At 38.3% G+C, this 21409-nt stretch overlaps 1 protein-coding gene across 1 annotated transcript; it reads right to left on the reverse strand.

Moving 5' to 3' along the window:
- Window positions 1-1363: 1363 nt before the first annotated feature.
- LOC121872704 (26S proteasome non-ATPase regulatory subunit 13-like) lies at window positions 1364-13707 on the reverse strand. The gene is made up of 8 exons (XM_042375704.1): window positions 13538-13707; window positions 7411-7524; window positions 6772-6922; window positions 4327-4430; window positions 3348-3534; window positions 2752-2940; window positions 2147-2344; window positions 1364-1763 (listed from the first exon to the last, which is right to left on the reverse strand). The coding sequence occupies exons 1-8, from the start codon at window positions 13636-13638 to the stop codon at window positions 1665-1667; spliced, it is 1143 nt and encodes a 380-aa protein (XP_042231638.1). The 5' UTR covers window positions 13639-13707; the 3' UTR covers window positions 1364-1664.
- Window positions 13708-21409: the final 7702 nt, after the last annotated feature.

A 21409-nucleotide genomic window follows, 5' to 3' on the forward strand; every position in this document is an offset into this window, starting at 1 on the left:
AACAACAAAGTTATGGTTGTTTGAACTTTGAAAAACTTTAAACGCATTTTTTTCCGCCTTTTAAATTTGGCGCTTCACCCCCTTCTAATGCTGAGCGCCTATTTGTATCAGGTATTTGTAGATTTTAAAATAAATGTTGAAGGTATGGAATTAATAGATTGTAATGCTTATAAGAGTTCAGAAATGGTTACTGCTTAGCTACCTCTGAAGAGTTGGGTGTCTGCCGTACGGACGTAAATCATCTTGGGTATCATCATCAGTACAGTAGTTATAAATTGAGCTTTTATATTTACAATATTAATTTTTTAATTAATTAAAAATAATAATAATGTGTTTAATTAAGTAAGCAGCAACATATTTTTAATTCTGGAGTTGGTTAGGTATAATTTAGCCTATTGGAGACAGCAACTGGGGTGTTCATTAGCTTAAGGAAGACTTAAACTTCTAATATAGGACGCAGGCTGATTTTTACAGCCATTTTTTCAAACAATAAAGTGCGTCCTATATGCAGTAAAATACGGTAATAGGTCAGGCCTTTTTTGGGGCCAAATACGTCGTTTATATGGAAACTAAAAAGTAATGCATTTAAATGGTAAAGCCAGACCATATTCATGGTAAACCATGTAATAATTTTATTTAAAAATTACAGGCATAGTGCCATTGGTGTTTTATATAGAATACAGTAAACCCTTGGGATAATGGTCACACACTGTATATAACAGACCCTGGTTATAATGAACACCCTAAACCTATTGGACAAACTCTCAGGATAATGGATAGGTGTCTGTTATCCTAAAGAGTTGTCCAATAGTTCATCATTGTAGGTACTGAACTGGTTAGTGATAGCAGGACACAGTGGAGGTGACATTTACAACACAGGCAACACATTCAAACTGAAAAGCCAGCATGGCCTCTTGGACTTTCCCTCTGGTTAATGCAGTTTTTGTTTCATTGATAGATTTTTGGACATTATCAGTCACTCGGTTTAACAGATGTTCAGCCAAAACGTACTGTAAATGGTTTTCCTCTAATTAGTCCATTATCCTCAGGGCTTACTGTAGTCTAAATGTGTTGTAATTATTTCATGTCATTAATTAACACTAACTGCACAAATTCCAAAAAAATTGAACCCAGATCCATAACCAGCATGTTGAGGAGTACAGTACCTTTGTTTTAAATCTAAACTTTGACTAACCTAAAATGCAAGGTAATAGGTCAGATTTTTGGGGGGGCATATGAATTTATCTGAAAAGTGAAAAGTAATGTTTAAATGGTAAAGCCAGTTTCTCTTCATGGTAAAATTTCCTAAAACCTCTTCACAAACTGTTCTTGTGCAAACCAGTTCACCCAATTAAATATCCAATTAGCAAAAACGATTTATTTATGTTTATTCATTAATTGACAGTGTACATGATACACAAAATAAATTTATCTTCCAAAATCAATTATGTTAACTTACAATTCCTAATATCCTTATACAACTTTCTGTTTCAGCAGTACAGTACCATTATTATAAATAAATAAGCAACCATGTCAATTAAAACAAAATATATAATTATGTTCCAAATATTACAAACTTGCAAGTACAATGCACATTAAAGTAAAAATATACACAAAACTCTTTACAGTACTGTAATAATATTTTCCATTTGTGAGCTGTACAACTATAATGTAAGGATGGTGCTGGCTTGGTCTTGTAGAAGATTCTGCATGCTGCTGACGTCTTTGCACCAGTCCGTCAATCTTTCCATCATTGATGCCAGCTGATGAAAATAAAATTATATCAATTACCCTTGCACTATTACCTAAACCTTTCCATTTTTAACTAATTTATGCAATCCACATCTAATAATTCCATCCTTATTTAATATACCACAACTCTTCACAATAGCCTCCCCTCTACATTTGTTCACCATCCCTTTTGTCTGCAGTTTCCTTTGAGATTTTCAATAATTTTTATATATATATTTTTTATTAAATCTGGCTACACCCATCAAAAAGAATAGAATATGTCTAATACTTCTAGAGAGAATAGTGCTACAGATATTTGATTATTCAATAGTTATTTTTACCACCTTACACTTGATTTCTTAAAACTAATAATTTTTTTAAATCATGGTACCGGTACTGTATTCTTATCACTAACCTGTTTCTTGTCGAGGACCCTCGGCTGAACCCAAGTTATATTAACTTTGTTGTCCACTTGATCAATCGTGCCACGGACGAGGCCAAGTGACAGGGCACGCATCACCATCACTTCTACTTGGTTTTCTGGAAGGCCTGTTTCCTGGGCAATCTCTGCAAATGTCAGCTGACGGTCCCAAGCCTTACGTTGGAATGTCATCTATAATAAAACATGAAAGTGGGATAACGAAAATATTTGGAAGTACAGTACATCTAAAATATGTGTAACAAAACGTCTCACTGTACTGAAGATTATGTGCATCAAAACTCAAGCAAATTGGTCGAAACATTGGCAATTCATCATTTCTACACAGATGCTCATGTCTGACAAAATTAATTCCTTATTCTTCTACCAGGGACTACAACATCCAAAAGCATTATGGTACACTGCCATGCCCATTTTTATTTCAAATTTGGAACAAATCCATATTCATTTTCTATATAAATACCGACTGAAAATGGACATCTGTCATGAATAGGAATAATAAATACAGTACTTAAGCAAAAGTGATAATTTTTCAAAACTTAGAATAAGCACATAAAAGCAATTACTGTACTGCACTGTACCTCCATCAGACACAAAAGACGAATCTTTTCCCTCAGTTGGTTTTCTTTAGCAAGTAGGTCTGGCTGAGTGCTCCATTGAGGCTTCATGGTTTCAAACTTGCTTATGTTACCTTGGTTAAAAGCAAACAACAATTCCAACAACCATTCCGATGATGAACCTTTCAGTGCTTCTAGAATGGGATGGGCAAGCTGAAACAGATTTGTTATATGATCAATATTTGGCAAATATAATGGTACCAATTAATTGAACGACTTTGGTATTAGAAACCTTCAAAGAGAAAACCTCCTTGGATGAAGTGCAATTCTTTTTCATTAAACATATGTTGATTCTGTATGCTACTTGATACATCCATGGTAAAGGTGCCTGGACCACTTCAATAAAAAATAAATAAATAAATACACCAAAAAATACCAAAGGTGGCCAATACAAACTTTCATGTTTGCTGTTAATTATTAATCCTACAAGAAATTTGTGTTTTCATTATCAATTATCAAAATTTAGTTCTTTTCTACAGTCCTTTTACTTTGCTCTTGAATTACCACAATATTATGTGTCCAAATTTATACAAATACATTTCAATAAATGTTTTACTCACCAATTCTCCAAAATTGTAGATACCTTCACCCAAAAGGGCAGCAAGTCCAAGGTAAAAGGCTTGTTTATTCTTGGTCTCTGTTTCCATGTCGTCTACCTCTGTGCAACCAAGGTATCGGAGAGCAGCTCTGTAGTAATCTGAATGAGCCCCACTGCGGCAATATAATTCTGACGCCAAGAGATAGAACCTGCCATGTGGAAGGGAATTGAATAATTATTTAAAATATGATATCATTTACCATCACCATTACATGAATGCAAATTCATCTCAACTACAAAAATATATGCAGAAGTAGTACATTGGTTAACTATGGTCACAAATGACAACACTGTTGAGATATAAAGGAACTGTCCTCTCTCCCCTGATGAATCTTATCTCCAGCAACTCACTCTTTCATATACTTTGTGGCACGATATACTAGCGTGTGTGTGTGTGTATATATATGTTGTGGTCACCACCTTTTCTTAAACCAATATCATCACATTATACAACTCACACAAATGCTTCACTCCACACGACACAACCACCCCGCCTGCCTAAGGCAGCGCACAGGTCCAGGCAGGGAAGAGTCAGTAGATGACTTTTCCCACTCGAACACGCGCGTGAGCAGTGTAGAAAAATGGACGTTGCCACGACAACTCCCTCCAACCACGGCGATTTCCAGCTTCCAGAACGGCCATTCAAATGCGCCAGCCTGCCCCCGCCTGCCTGCTCTCGGTGCGGCCACGGCCTAACAGTTACCCACTCTCCCTACACTGCAACACTACATATTACAACTAACCTACTCAACTATATGCCAGACATACAATCCTTCAACACAGCTTCATTAAAAGATCTCAAGAGCCTAGAGGTTATCAACAAACACCTGAGGCTCATTGGCTTTGCATGCATCGAGAAAAAGAGATACAGTAACTTTACTGAACCTATATCACTGTACCTAGGATTACTGTTAACATGGTAGTACTAATATTTAACTCACTTTCCATGAACTGGAGTCACCCCATCAATTTCGTCAAGCATTTTCTCCGTTTCGTCCAGAATTTTTTTTGTTCTTACTTGATCCTCTAATCGTGACAAAGTTATCTGAAACATTAATAAAAATGTACTAGGCCCATTATTTTGATAAAACAGGTATTCCCTGATTTATGAAGGGTTACATTTTTGAAAAACTTCTTGTAAATCATTGTTATGTAAATCAAATCGCATGAGTGTTTTCATTAGTGGTCAATACCATGAAACAAGAAGAGTGTCCGATTAAACACACATCCCTAAAAGAAAGTACTGTACAGGTAAACACAAATATATATACTGTACTACAGTACAATCTCGCCAAGGCAGACCCCGCTAAGCCAGACCTCACTTAAGCAGGACAAAATTAATTGCCCCAAAAATAATTAAAAATTTAAAGAAATATAAAAAAAATAAATAAATAAATAAATAAAATTTAAAAAGTAAGATATAATATGTCGTAAGATGACATGTCCGCCATAAGCCAAAGTTTCAAGGGAGCAAGGAGGACAGTCCTCTTGATCCACGCTGGTAAACAAAGGGACATGCGTCACGAGCTCAGTCATAAATTAGCATCACTTCTGTTCTCTCGCTCCATCGATTGTGTTTTATTGCCATCAGACGTGCTGAACTTTATTTTGAAACTTATTTGACATTGCCAATAATGTGTTTATGCTGTAGGCTGATGTAGCAAACATACTTTTCATTATTATTGAAAAATTAGACAATAACCATTGCTCCTAAGAAAGTGTTTGGTGTCAGTAAGGGTGGTGAGAAGGTTAAGCCTTAAACCTTATCAGTGAACAAAAAGTTAAAGGTGATTAAAAAGCTAGAAAAGGGTGATTCTCACAAGCAAATATGTGCTGAATATAGAATTTCAAAACATTCAGACTCAAGAGTGACTGCAAGCCTCTTGCAGTCTGAGGCATGTCTAGCTGGGTCTGCCTTCCATTTTTTGGGTAAGTGTACAGCACTTTGTGTACACTACCGTTTATTATTAATTCATATTAAAAAACGTGTATTTCTTTTATAAAAATAGGATATACTGGTATTGTACTTGTTTTTTGTTTAAAATGGAGGTCTTTTTTTTAAGAATTTGCTCCAAGGCGGATAACCTCTTATACAGGACACCCCCCCCCCAATTCGTCCGCCTTAGCAAGGTTTAACTGTATATATAGTACAGGTTGTACCTCTCTAGTCCGGCATTCTGTGGTACGGAAACTCCCGTGGTCCGGAACAATTTTAGTTTGTCCAATAGGTAGATAAGCAGGTTTTTTTTTTTTTACTTATCTCAATTATTATTATTATTACTGGAGTATTGCATTTTCGCCCCTCAGGCTCGAATGTGGGTCAGTGACCTGTGCCCGGGTGGGCTAATCCCCGTAAAAAACAACAACAACAAAGCCGCGAGAAATTAAGGTTTGTTTGCATCTGGCAATTCGGCTCTCTCTCTCTGTTTGTCTATACAGTACAGAGTACAACATTTAACCCTTCAATATATATGAACAGTAAATAAGTGTTGCTTTCATATTCTTATGTAGAGTAATGACGATATGTTTTCACATGTGCTCACTTACATACGCGCAGTATCACGTTTTTCTTTAACATTAATGGTTTGCTACTTTTATTGTTCTATTTATTAACATTAAATAACATTACTTAAAACAACCATATAAATTTTACTACAGCTACAACCAGGGTCTTATTTTCTTGTTTTATAAGTAGAACCACTCAGTCACTGGTTTTGTTATCAACGAAAACAATGCCGTCTCATTTCCTCGTGTGTTTTAATATTCTACGTATTATTAATGAATTGTATTGCTCATTTTGCACACATAAACATTAATTCAATAAAAAAGACATTTAGTAATAAACAATAATGAATCTTTTGTACATAAGAGAAATGAAGCTGTTTACACGATTGTGCACGTCGTCTGAACATTGGCGAGCCGTTCAAACCCATCGAAATTCGAGTTTCTGCCGTCAAAATTTTAAATTATGTAGTGTTTTTTTTGTGTCCAAATAAAAAACGGTGAATTAAAAACTCGTAAAATTTGAGAAGCTACTGTACGACATTTAACCCTTCAATATGTCTTCAAAGAGACCACGAAGCAGTGAAAGTGGTGCTAACTTAAGTGCAAGTCACTATCTGTCCAGGAAAAGGGTGAATTTCCATGGTCCGGAAATTTCCATGGTCCGGCACCGGTCAGGCCCCGAGGTTGCCGGACTAGAGAGGTACAACCTGTAGTACATGCCAAGTTAAACATGAAACCCAGCAATATCATAACAAACACATGTACAATACTGTACAGTACACATGCATGTACAATACAAATACCAATGCAATGTATCAAATTGTCTGTGAAAGCAAGAGCTTAAAATCATGTATGGGAACATAATGCAACTCTACACTAACCTGTGCAATAAGAACATTACAAAGAACTCTTGCTTCTTGGTGGTCAACAACCTTAGGAGCAACCTTTTCAACAAATGTGATGGCTTCATTGGGGTCTGTGTGTTGTGTAATGACATCTCCTGCTATCTGTGCCAAGGACAGAGGGTTGATCCTGTAGGCAAATTAAAACATGATAAATTCATGAATGAAAAAGATTAAGCTTTCAATACAAATCATCCTAACTCAAAGAAAGGTATTATAAACTACAAAAATCACCATGGGGTGAAACTGACACACAACTTGCCATTTAATTGAAAACAGTAAACTACAGTAAACTACAGTACAGTACTGTAGTTTAGTTCTGGTAAAATTGTTCAAAACAACCAATTAATTTTTTTTTAATCTAAATTTTCTTGGGAATTCTCCTTCAACATCCAACAGTTGCTACATTAACCCATGAATAAGTCATCAGTCACATATAATTATATTCCGACCTCATATTTCCCTGATGAAAATTCTGGACTTTTGAACTTGCCATTTTTAATGTACAAAACAAATTCTTGGATATAATGGAAGAAAATTCTACTCTGACATCTAAATATCAAACTAAATTAAAAATTTCGTGTCACTGCAAGTAGTGTACAGGTACTCTTTACTCACTTATTTTCAAGCTCTATAATCAAGTTCTTGTACAGTTTAATAAGTTCTGTGCCTTGCTGCATAGATGGCTCCTTCACCAGCTTGTGAAGAGCCAAGGTCAACTGGTGCCATAATCTGAAAAAGAAAAATTTATATAAATATCAAATTCTGTAGATTGTACACTGTACTTTATAATATAGTAGAACTTCAATAATTTGTAAAAATCTGGGGATAGGGGTCCACTATAAGTAAATTTCCAAGTACAGTAGCTACATTATTTTTTATTAGGCATGAAAAACCTGCAGTATACTGTACTTGACTTTTTTTTACATAAAAAAATATTACAGTACAAAGATCTGATATACTGTATATTAAATCCTTCTTAGTTACCGGTAAATACTGTTTTGCATTTTGCAAATGCACTGAAAAAAAAAAACATTCTCACAACACAGTTAAATGTAAATGAGAATGCATGAGCACTGTCATGGTCACGTTGACTGCTAGTCTATTTAACTAATGATTCTTATTAAACTCCACGACCACAAAACATGAGTGGGTTAGCAACCCCTGAAGACGTGTTTTTCCCCATAGGCGCTACAATTGTGTTTCCCTCCTAGTTGCCCCGCCTTTGTGAAGACAGTTATCAATGCGTTGTTATTCCACTTTCTCCTGGGAAGCTCAATCTTGAATTAGTCTGTGTAAATCAACTCAAGTAATTCGCCAGACCTTTGTCAACTGAGGGTCATCTTTGAATGAGTAACAGTTAGAGTTGTTTGTAATTATTGTCATTGCGTGAGTAGCGATCACCGGCAACTCAGGGATATATATATATATATACCCGCGCATCACGCAGGGCGAGCGTCCCCTGACGCTCTCCAACGTTTCTCCAGATCCCCTTGTGATTCTTGCATCACTCAACAACTGCCCCGGACGCAGTAGATACTCAGCAGGGACCATATATGAAACGATGGCACCGATGCGGCTTGATTAATACGCTCCACTGCCTCTTGGTGCCAGACCCCAGACTCGCCATGTGTCTGGCTACCACCGACCACAACAACGGTCGTGAATCTCAGTGTTCTACCCTGGGATACACCCTGGAAGTATATGTCAACAGAGGGTGTTGTAATATGTATGTTAGGGATAATTAGTTGGAAATAATTATCCCATGTTGGGTAAGTGGACCCACGTATCGGCTGGTTTCAGTATTAACGTGTATGATGAGTAAAGTCTTGTATCTGTACTGTAATGCCACGTACCACCAGTAGGTGTGAGAAGTACAGGAATCTACAATGAGTGCCATGTACTATGTATTGTGAGTAGGGCCAAGGAACTAATCCTGCTATGCCATGTAATGTAACACCAGTAAGGTTGTGTGCAGTAAGAGTGTAAGATCTAAGTAATTACTGTTGAGTAAAGAAATAAGTAAATAAGAAATAAGTAAAGAAGAAAGTACGGAGTCTGCAATAAGCCCAGGAGGTGAGCCTGATAGTTATATACTAATAATACCTCTTTTTTCCCTTTGATTTCATATTAATAAATTTGTTCTTAGAGTATTTTAGGTGTAATCATTTCTCCCACAGTATTTTACCTTTATTTCCGTCCAAGTGACTTAATACCAGAATTACAATACCCATGTGCCTAGACCCTCGACCATGCTACCAAAAGAATATGTGACAGACCTGAGTAAGAGTAAGAACGAAAGACAAGAGAAGTAAGTTAGATAAGGGTGGTGTAGGTGTTCATATTAGCATATTAGCTCCGGTGGAAAACACATGCCCTTACAGTACTGTATACTCTCACAATAAATTAAGGCTTCTTTGTTGTTGTTTATTTAGTTGAAACTGTGTTCCCCTGACCCTGGTTACTCTGAACTGGACTCTAAAGTGTCTTGAAGTAACTTAGGTGTCACAAGTGCTTTCCCTTCCTAAAATTTTTCCTCACATAGGAAGCGCCACTTTTCTATTCACTCAAACTTTCTTGCAGCCTTTTTTACTCTTTATACCATGTTCTAGTGAAACTGGTTGGATCATGATGTAGTTGGTTGTGTATCAGATTCTATATATAGGGGGCCCCCCCCCCAAATTTGTGGATTTTTATTTCTCGGTCTTCTATTATTCACGGATGACACTCTGCATGTACCCAAGAATGTCTGTGGGTAGTTTTAAAGTTGCTGTCATTTTTGCAGCTGGGACAGGGAGCCATTTGTTCTAGAGACAGTAATTTCCTTTACCTGTACAGTATTGTAAATACATACATGTGTGTGTAGACACACACACATATACAACTACTCCCTGACTTACGACCTACTCGACTTACGACCGCCTCAGTTGTACCAAAATTTTGTCAAATTACGTATTTTCGAGTCCCGACATCAGTGATTGCGCTGTGTACTGACAAAACTTTTGTTTGTAATTCACTTTAAAATGGCTGGCAAACTTAAAAGTGAGAGTTTTGTGGTGCTGAGAAGAAAAAGACACCCATTTTAGATTTTCTATGTATTATTTAAGCATTTTCGACTTACGACCTGGATTTGGGTCCCTAACCCCGTCGTAAGTCGGGGAGCAGCTGTATACAAACAATACATATGCACAATCAGAACAAAATTTATTAAAAATATGAGTCTACTCTCAAGTCCGTGCTTTATTAATAAAGCATGGACTTGAGGGTAAACTGCCACATTTTTTAAAATTTATCTCTGATTATTTGTGAGTGTATTTTCCCATTATTATTTATTTGTATGTGTTGTGTGTGTGTGTGTCTACACACACACACATGCATACCCCTGTATATACAATACTGGTAAAAGAAATAATTGTCCTAAGGGCAAACACATAAAGGGAATATACATTTATTTTGTACACAAGTAAAAATGTGCCCCCCCTGGTCAGCAAATGTTATTTGCGGATTTGACAATTTACAGCCATTTTGAGAACCTAACCCCTGCAAATTTGGGGGCCCCCCCCCTGTAGTGCACTGGGAAAGTTAACAAAGTGGCTATTACCCCTTTTGTTTTCAGGAGTAGTTACAGTATAGTCAGTGCCAGCTCATGTTTGTTATTCTCACGTTTCATAATTACCAAGGTAATCTAACTTATCACCAAAAACTTAAAAAAGTTAAAATTTAGGTGTGCAAGTTAACGAGCAACATTAGGTACAATAACTTTTTAAAAGAAGAAAACTTTTCCTTGTCTCAAGAACATCCCAAAAATGGAGGAATACATTTTTACCAAACCTAAGGTATCCATAAAGGAAAAAATATAAATAAATAAATAAATAAAATAAGGTACCATACCAAACAACTCTCATATATTAGGATACATGACTTTTCCAACCTAACATAACATCAAGTAGAAGAAAAATGAATAGAAATAAAGTCAACTTAATCTTACCTATCATCACATAATAAAGCCTGGTAACTGTGAAATTACAGAAAAGCAAACGCCAGCCATAACCAACATACGTACTCACATAAAAAGTGCGGTAATAGCCACTTTGTCAATACTGTACATCACTCAAAAATGGTAATGTCAGAGAACAGCACTACAACCAGAAGGAATTGTTTGAGTTCATTCATTATTTCCATAGATGTTCTTATCATTACAGTAAGTATTTTAAAAGAGGCAACATTTACTAGAACCTAACCTAATCAACCAAAGACCCCTACCTAACCTTACCTAACGTCCTAGCTTGGGGGTCTTCCCCCGCCTTATTTAACAGAAAGTACTTATTTTGATATCTGGTACCGATGAAAGCAACTTTGCTGAAATGTCAGGGTGTAATTTTATTTTTTTATGGAAGTGAGAGTATGCGTGGAGCTAACAGGTCGGTTGTAAACAAAGAGAAACATGCAGTGACTCAGCAGTTTCTCAGAGGAGTACAGTACATGTATTTACAGTAAATTAATTTCCTCAGTTTTTCACCGGGTTTCACCCCACAATTTTCCTCATCCTTCATGCCCTGCAGGTGATTTATGATCATATAGAAAAAAAGGTAAAAAATAATACTGATACAGTAATTAAGACAGTGGATATTTAGCGGTGACAGGCTAAGTTCCTACTAATGCTATTTTACTGAGTGTGCTTTCTGATTGGCTAATCGCCCATTACCGGCAAAGAACACGAAAACAATATGTGATCGTGACTGGCAGCATTTAGCATACATTTTGCCGTGAGTTGATCGTTGTGTAGCTGTAAACATACCTAACCAGAAGGAGTTGTTCGATTTTGTTCATTTTTTCCACAAATGATCATTATAAACAAGGCGACATTTACTAGAACCTGACTTAACCAACCAAAGAAACCTACCTAACCTCCTAGCCAGTGGGGTGGGGGAGGGGTCTCCTGTCATATTAAACAGTTTAACAGAAAGTATTTAGCCAATCAGAGTGCACTTACAGTAAAATAGTGTTAGTAGGAACTAGGCCGGTCACGGCAAAATATCCACAATGTAATTAAAACAAAAAATTGTCGCCTCTTTTAAAATACTGTACTATAATGATGAGAATATCTGTGAAAAAAATGAACAAAATCAGACAACTCCTTTTGGTGGTAGTGCTGTTCTCAGACATTATCCCCCAAAAATTATCCAAACTTACTTAACCTGAACAATCAATAATAAAGGCTAATATGGAGGACTTCACAGCTGCTTCTCTCCATCTCAGTAACAGTAAGTTCACCCACAGCAGGTGTTAAGTTATGCTAGGTTAGGTTAGTTTAAGGTTAGGTTAGGTTAAAGTTAGGTTAACTTGAACCTTTAAATAAACACTTCTTTTAACACATTTGCTATAACTAAGACAGTGTCCACTATAAAACACAGTGAAATTGTGGAGTTTATAAATAAGTTTTCTATGAAAAATCAGCGGCTGTGGTCATAAATAATTAGTTATATAATGTACCAGTATCTAGTACTATAGTACTGTATTTCTGAAAGTTCCCAGACTCACTGATTGTTAACAAAGGCATGCGTGATTTTACACGTTATATACAAGAATAGGTAAATATTCGTTCATTGGCTGTTCTCGGGCTTTGGTACGAGAATAGGTTTTGTGGCACTTTTCGGTGTTTTACTCCAATCTGACCTTGATTTCTTGTGCAAATTAGCAGTCTTTGCAAAAAATTTTAATTTTTCATTTTTAACAGAAACAGCAAATTTGCACAAAAATGGGGGTAAAATATGAGTAAAACACTCCAAAACACACAAAAAGAAAGGAACCAACCCACAAGGAGGAGGATGAAAGGAGACAACTGACTCTGAGGAGTATAACCTCAGATAAACATGGCGGGAACCTGCGGACAGCCAATGGACGGATATTAACCCAAGAATACCCAAAATTTATATACATATTTGAAGTATTTATTAAACTGCAAAACAAGACAAAAACAACCTGAATATTGGCCTAAGCCACTACTAGTAATTAAAAATACTAAACCTTTAAACTGTATAAAATATCTTGGTTAACATGTAGATTAATGCTGCCAACGATTCTAGGAGGAACACACTGCTTTTCCACCATAATATTTGCTAATTGCTAGTGACAGTGTTCTCTTTTGGGGAACTGTTTCTTTTTTATAATGTATTCTATAATACCGTCGGCGAGCCGTGGGAGGGGGAGTGCATAGTGCGCAGGTCGTCTGAATAGCATTACCATGTTATATAATACAAGACCCAACTTTGAAAAAATTATGGGGAATACGTTACATGAGGTTAAATAAGGATAAGTTAAATACTGACATTAAATAACCACTGGGGGGGGTGTCAGGTTATGTTAGGTTAAATAAGGATAAGTTAAATACTGACATTAAATAACCACTGAGGGGGGGGGTGTCAGGTTATGTTAGGTTAAATAAGGATAAGTTAAATACTGACATTAAATAACCACTGGGGGGGGGTGTCAGGTTATGTTAGGTTAAATAAGGAAAACATTAGTTTCTTGTTTTCTCCCAAGCAAAAATCTCCAATAAAAAAACAGCAAAATTCATGCAATTTTTTTTTGCTAGCACTTAAGTAAGCGTTTACCAGTATCTTCCTGTATTACTGCACATGCTTTTATTGGAATCCTCATAAGGTGATGGTTGTGAGGGCCGGGAGGTATAAACTGACCACTGAGGACAACATTTTGAACCCTACTGGAGATCTTGCTCACTCACTTCTTATTGTAGTATTCTTCTAACTCTCCGAACTTCTTTGAGAGTTCTGTTGGAGAAGAATTCTTTTTTTCTGTGAGGTAAGTTTCAACTTTAGAACTCATCTTGGCGTTAACAACAAGGCCGACCCTCTGGGATGACACGTCTGTTTTGATGATTGTTGACGACCAGTGTTGCCAACTCGGATTTTCAAATGTCGCTAGGCTGGTACCTAAAAGTAGCTAAATGTCGCTAAATCTTCCATGGAAAGTCGCTAGCTATTATTCCCCCCCTTCAGTAATTTGATGCAAATAATATTTTCATAATGCCGACTATAATGGACGGAGTATAAATAAAATGCATTATGTAAAAATATCATTTTTCAGATTTTCTGTGAAATGTGGCGCAAGAATATTGCATATTATCCCAGAACACTTTGATCTTTTTAACTTGAGTTCACTACCTGCCTTGCTGTCACTAAAACATACTTTACACACTTCACTTAAGTGTTCTACCACACGAATAGAACAATGTTCAGCTACAAACATGGCCAGAGTTCCCTCCACTTTGTTTGCTTCACCAAGTTTCTTGAATGGTAAAATTGTCTCTTTCTGCACTAAACGGCTATTCTACTTTCTTGTGTTTTTTAGTGTTTTTGTGTTTTTCAATGTCGCACAACTTGGCAGACAAAGTACACTTGCAAAATTTACAAAATCCTTTTTTATTATCTCCTGGCACCTGTGGGGTATGGGATGTTTGGTTCACACTCAGGATGGGATGGAGAAAGGAAACTCACAATGTGCTCTCTATATACATGTTGTATTGGATGTACAATGCAGCTTGGTGCTGGGAAGGCAGCATGGTTACAAGCGTGATGTAGAGAGAGCTGGTTGGTGAGGACGCTCAGAGAAGGACAGCTTGTGGGTCGCCATGCTCGCCAGCGGGAGAGAGGACCGCCAGGCAGGCGGAGGAGCGAGGACCGCCAGGCAGGCTGAGGTGTTGCTGGCTGGTTGGTGTAGGTAGAAAGAGAGACAGATCACCACGAGGTCAGGTCTTAAATAGCGGGGGTAGGCGTGGCTTAGCAGTTGACCCCCGCTCCGTGGTGTATGGCGGCGCTGGTTGACCTAGACCACGAGGCATACACTGGGGAATTGGTGGTGTCGGCTAGGCAGCGACAAACAGCGTTTGTAGGGGAGAATTCCACTACAATACTCCCCCTTCCCTCCAGGCTGTGTAGGAGACTTGTTGTCTGCAGGGTTGCATAGCACATGTGAGGCAGAACGGCGGTGCGTGCCTCATGTGAGACAACGGCGATGGCGTGGATGAGCCGGTCGCTGGGGACAACTGTCTAGATACACAATATCTGTGGGAGTAGAGAGGGAGAATAAGGGTGTGTGGAGGCGATGAATATTGTGCTTCCCTCACGGCAGGTACCGAGTCGTCAGATGCGCCTGCTGGGGTGTGTGGGCCTGGGTCAGGAGCAGGGGCTGCGTCAGCAGAAACGGATGAGGGCTCGTGACAGCAGCTGGGTCCACGACAGCAGCAGGGTGCAGGACATTAGCAGGGAGTACCTGGGGGAGAAAAGAGGGGTGTGTGTGTCCGCACTCAGGAACAGAGGCCGCATCAAGGGCGGCAGGGGTTACTGCTGGGCCGGGGTCGGCGTCTGAGGCAGGACGGGTGTGCTGGGGTCGGTAGGACGTGGTGCTTAGGGCAGGAAGAGGAGCTGGTGTCTGCTTAGAGTAGCAGAGCTGCTCTAGGATGTCTAACCTGCGGTGTAGAGACAGTAGCTGTAGAGCCGATGAGAGCTGCTTCTGGGTGGATAAGCCAGTCTTCCATGTTGCTTGAAGACTGGGAGCGTGATCAGTTTCTCCTCCATCCTGTGTGAGTGCGAATCTCCGGGAGTCACCATTTGTGGGGTATGGGATGTTTGGTTCACACTCAGGATGGGATGGAGAAAGGAAACTCACAATGTGCTCTCTATATACATGTTGTATTGGATGTACAATGCAGCTTGGTGCTGGGAAGGCAGCATGGTTACAAGCGTGTTGTAGAGAGAGCTGGTTGGTGAGGACGCTCAGAGAAGGACAGCTTGTGGGTCGCCATGCTCGCCAGCGGGAGAGAGGACCGCCAGGCAGGCGGAGGAGCGAGGACCGCCAGGCAGGCTGAGGTGTTGCTGGCTGGTTGGTGTAGGTAGAAAGAGAGACAGATCACCACGAGGTCAGGTCTTAAATAGCGGGGGTAGGCGTGGCTTAGCAGTTGACCCCCGCTCCGTGGTGTATGGCGGCGCTGGTTGACCTAGACCACGAGGCATACACTGGGGAATTGGTGGTGTCGGCTAGGCAGCGACAAACAGCGTTTGTAGGGGAGAATTCCACTACACACCTCCAGAAGCCAATTTTTGTATCTGTCATCTCTGAGCCATTCCTTCCTAAATCGCTGCGAATACTGTGGCTTACCCTTTTTCTATTGGGACTATGAAGGGTTCAAATTAATAAACAGCATGCAAACAAGCGGAAACTTTCCTTGATGGTTTTTGGCAAAGCGGGTGAACAGTGTCGGGGCAACTGTATGGAGTCTATGGGTCACCCATGGTGGAGGCGGATGACAAGTTTGGAACCACGCAGGCTTGATAGAATTAATTCTATAAGATGTTTTGCTAATATTCTTTAAAATTTAGCGTATTAATGAAATTCATATTGCATATCTGACAGAGGTAAGTTACCCAGGTGCTACAAAGGCGAAGGTAATAGACAAATAAATGACGACACGGCAACATTAGCCATGGACGGGCTGACATCAAGTGATCAGGAAATAGACGTGTCCCTCCTTCTGTACCGCGACCCGTTCAAATGTAACCCCGTTGCTATATATTATGGCTCGAAATTAGGAAAACTTGAGTTTTCATGAACAGTCCAAAAGTATCCAGAAAGTCGCTAGATTTCTGTGGATATCTCTAGATGTGCGACAAGTCGCAAATCGCTCTAAAGTGTCGCTAGAAAAAAACAAAAAGCTCTAGATCTAGCTACAAAGTCGCTAAGTTGGCAACTCTGTTGACGACGGTCTCTTACCTCGCCACAGTTAACCACTTCCCCTAACTTTGTATTTTTTTGAAGGAAATTATCCATTTATATGATAGAAATATTTACCTAATAATTGTATGGTAAATATTAAAAAATAATTAACAATAACTGGTTCAGTACTAAAAATTTATTCTTTAACTTATACGTTGTCATTCTCATCCTAATATTTGCATTATATCACAATTCTTTATATTCCATAACATAGAATATATATAATTAACATAGAATAAATAAATATAAAGGATTTTAATATAATTCAGTTGTGCTTTCTGGAACACATGAAACCATCAGTTCATGTGTTACCTATGAGTGAAATGTGTTGGATGAACATAAACGGTGTGTCAGTAGAACGTCTGTATCGGAATAAATAATTTTTTCTCTGTATATAGTAATATTCAATTGTTTTATTCATTGGTAATGTAAAAATAAGATTTTTTATGTTTTACAGAGTAATTCTCCTTAAGGTGCATAAGAGAATAAACAAATAAACTATCACATTGCCTCACCTACTTTGGCTCGGGTTTGATAGGTTCAGGGTGTGTGAAGACATGACTGGTTTTATATTTTTTGCTATCACCCAGTAATGTCATAGATCTACTGATCCTTTTCCCACTGTAATCTAGATTTCACTAGCTTCCCATTTTTATGCAAGACAATGTGTAGAAAACTTGATATTATGTTCTATACTGTTCACACTTATTTATAGAGGCAAATATACTATTCATGTTTCTTCCTATTTCTTCCAAGGTTTTAATTTTTTCTCGTCCTTAAAATAAAATGTAGTACAGTAGAGTTCTGTAGGTCGATTCTTTACCAATGTGAGGTATGAGCAATCATTACTTGTAATTCGTTCCTATCTTTTTTTATTTCCTACTTAGTAACCTTTTACTCGGTTGTCAATGTGTATCTGTTGCTTTAGTAATCTAATACCTGTACAAGCATTCACGTGAGCACCATGAAAATATGAAAAGCAGTGTCAACATATTTTGAGTTACTGTAGGGTTATGGGATATTGGTTCACAATCAGGATGGGTTGGAGAAAGGAAACTCACAATGTGCTCTCTGTTTTATACAGAGAGCACATTGCAGTGGATGTACAATGCAACTTGGTGCTGGGAAGTGGCAGCGTGGGTACAAGCGTGGAGTAGAGAGAGCTGGTTGGTGAGGGTGCTCAGAGGAGGTGTTGCTTGCTGCGGCTTTAGCTAGAAGAAGGGAGGTCACGGCGGGGTGAGGTCTTATATGGCGGAGGTAGGCGTGGCTTGATAGTTGACCTCCGCCTTGTTAGGCAGCGCTGGATGCTGACCTTAGACCACAGATCTCGTGTATCTGAGAGCTGCCTCCTAGCGGCCGGCTCATCCATGCCCTCGCCGTTATGTCCCACATGTGGCATGCACCGCCCGTTCTGCCTCACATGTGGCACGCAACTCTGCCAACCTCCAGCCGCACCCGGAGGGGAAGGGGAGTATACATTGTGGTGGATTTCTCCCCTACAAGCACCGAACCTTCCCGAATTCCCCAGCCTACGCCTCTAGCGCCGCCCACGGAGCAGGGGTCAACTATCTACCCACGCCTTCCCCCGCCTTATAAGGCCTGACACCGCTGTGACCACTCTCTTTTCTACCCAGTGCCACCAGCAAGCAACACCACCTCCGCGCCAGCCTGGCGGCTCCCGCTCCCACCAGCGACCTTGGTGTCCCTCAAGCCGCGTGTCCCTCCTCTGGGCACCCTCACCACCCAGCTCTCTCTACTCAATGCTTATTACCATGCTACCTACCCAGCAACAAGCTGCATTGTACATCCAATACAATATGTATACAGTGAGCACATTGTGAGTTTCCTTTATCCATCCCATCCTGAGTGTAAACCAATATCTCATAACCCCACACATGCACCGATCTCCATGAATATTTACAGGGGTGTTTCCTTGATAAATACACAACACTAAAACTTTGAACAGCTTTGTAGGACCATTTTTTTTATTTTTGGAGGGCAACGGTCACACCCTAACGGCGGGGTGAGGTCTTATTTGGCGGAGGTAGGCGTGGCTTGATAGTTGACCTCCGCCTTGTTAGGCGGCGCTGGATGCCGACCTTAGACCACGAGGCGTAAGCTGGGGAATTCGAAGAGGGGTCGGCTAGTCAGCGACAAAATGAATGATAGAAGGAGACAACTGCTGGGAAATGTACAGAAGGATAAAAGAAGTGAGGCTGAAAAAAACTTACATTGGCATAGGAATATAAAAAGCAAAAATAAGACCCTGTTTAAGGCCAAACTTAAATGTGTTAGTCAAAATATGTAGAACTGGACAATGATAATGACTGAATTAAAATAAGAAGTCAGTCAATTTGACTAAGGACAGCTGACAAAACCATGAGAGGCTTGTTTCCAGTAGAGTCCTTATACCAGCAGCATCTGGTGTTCATAGGGCCAGGCACTCACCCATCCAAGTACTAACCAGACCCAACATTGCTAAGTTTGCTGATCAGACAAGAAGCGATGTTTCTAAGCTACCACTTTTGGAAACAAATACTGTATTGAGGTAACTGTGACCAAATTGAACAATAGAGGGTATGAAGGTTTGTAGGGTTGAACATAATGGGATCACATATTTGATTAAAATGGATAAATTTATTTGTTACAGAGGACACCTTCCCAGTGAATAAATAAATATATATATATATATATATATATATATATATATATATATATATATATATATATATATATATATATATATATATATATATATATATATATATATATATATATATATATATATATATATATATATATATATATATATATATATATATATATATATATATATATATATATATATATATATATATATACACACACACTTCATTTTTAGTCCATATAACACGCGGACTTTGAACATATAATCAACGACCTCACCAGCCAGGATTCGAACCCTGTCAGTGGGTTGGTCGGTAGCGTTCCCTAGTCCCACCCAGTAGGTCGAGGGTTCGAATCCTGGCTGGTGAGGTCGTTGATATATATATATATATATATATATATATATATATATATATATATATATATATATATATATATATATATATATATATATATATATATATATATATATATATATATATATATGCAAGTAAATCACTGTAGGTGCACGTGATCTAGGTATATGCTGATAACCACAAGGAAAGAAGAAAACATGAAGTTCCCAAGCGCTTTCGTGTAATTCACATCTTCAGGGGTGAGTACAGACTGTATTCACCCCTGAAGATGTGAATTACACGAAAGCGCTTGGGAACTTCGTGTTTTCTTCTTTCCTTGTGGTTATCAGCATATATATATATATATATATATATATATATGCAAGTAAATCACTGTAGGTGCGCGTGATCCAAGAATATGCTGGTAACCACAAGGAAACAGGAAAACACGAAGTTCCCAAGCGGAGATTCAGAGTGCATTATCCATTTTAGAACAACATGGTTGATTAGTAATAAAGTGCATGCAAAGTTTTATTAAAGATAATTTTTAACAGAATAAAGAATAAGAATAGGCAATGAGTTATAGCACCTAATGGATTTAGAAAAAAAGTGAAACATGAGAAAATATCGTTGGTTAAAGAATTTTGTGCATCTAGTTTTTGTGAATTTTAAAAAAGCTTTTGATAATGTAAAACACCAAAAAATAATTGCAACCAATAATGAACTAACAAGTGGAATAATTTTTGTACTTGGAAAATAACTTATCTTGTTAAAAATTACCATATTTAAAAAGGACTACAGTAGGTCAAGAAAAATAGATAAAAAATTTTAATCTTAAGAGACCTGTTAAAGTTCAATATATGGTCAATGATATTCTATAGGTCAGAAGCCTGGATGTTTTCAGCAGATATCAAGGCTAGGAGGCCTTCAAAATGTGGTGCTACAGAAGAATGCGATGCTCAGTGATTTTTAATGATAGAAAATGCAAAGTAGTACCCTACCTGTACTAAGATTGGCAACTGAGAAATACTGAAAATTTACAAATAAGAAATATTGAGATTGGCTGTACAATTAGGGATGAAGGGATACAGTAATTGCACAAACTAGAGCAGATGAATGAAATTAAAAGCGGGTCCCTAAAAGGGATGCAAAACCTGGAAAGATCGGTAAAGAATGCCTGAAAATTAATGAGTGGAGGCGCTGTTGTCATGACTCTCAGATATGAGGATGGGACCTTGATTGAAATGAAATCCTTGTGAAGAATGTCAATGAATACTGCAACACACTATACACTGTCATGTATGGAATAAATGAGAATTACACACCTCACCAGCTGATTGACTCAAAGATCTATAACTGATATAAATAATCATAATACAGTAATGTATATCCAATATACACTAGTACAGTAATCAGAAACTACAATCTATCACAATCAGAGTATACAGGACTTAATCCAATATAACAGAGGAAAAACACCGAAGTATTGTAGCAGCAAAGACCAAGGTAATATCATAAAAACAGAGCTGCAAGCATGTCTGCAACCGTCAGCCAACTTTTGACCTTCATTTACTTTGGGAGGCTACATGGTGCAAAATGTCACATGAGGGTTGGGGGTCTACTTAAATCATTGCAACTCATAAGCAGCTTGTATGAGTTTCTTTCTACACACTGCTAAAGACAACATTTCTAGGATTGTTAATGTTTTCTTCAGGCACCTGTTCCTTACACTCAGAATCTAGCTCCATGGCGTATGCAGCCGAGTTCGTATCACATGAGGAATAACGATACTACGATAAATGTATAATAATTATAAAATTTATAATTCATTACAAGGAAAAACT

The sequence above is a fragment of the Homarus americanus genome, unplaced genomic scaffold (genome assembly GCF_018991925.1).
Source record: "Homarus americanus isolate GMGI-L3 unplaced genomic scaffold, GMGI_Hamer_2.0 scaffold39155, whole genome shotgun sequence".
NCBI classification, from domain to species: domain Eukaryota; kingdom Metazoa; phylum Arthropoda; class Malacostraca; order Decapoda; family Nephropidae; genus Homarus; species Homarus americanus.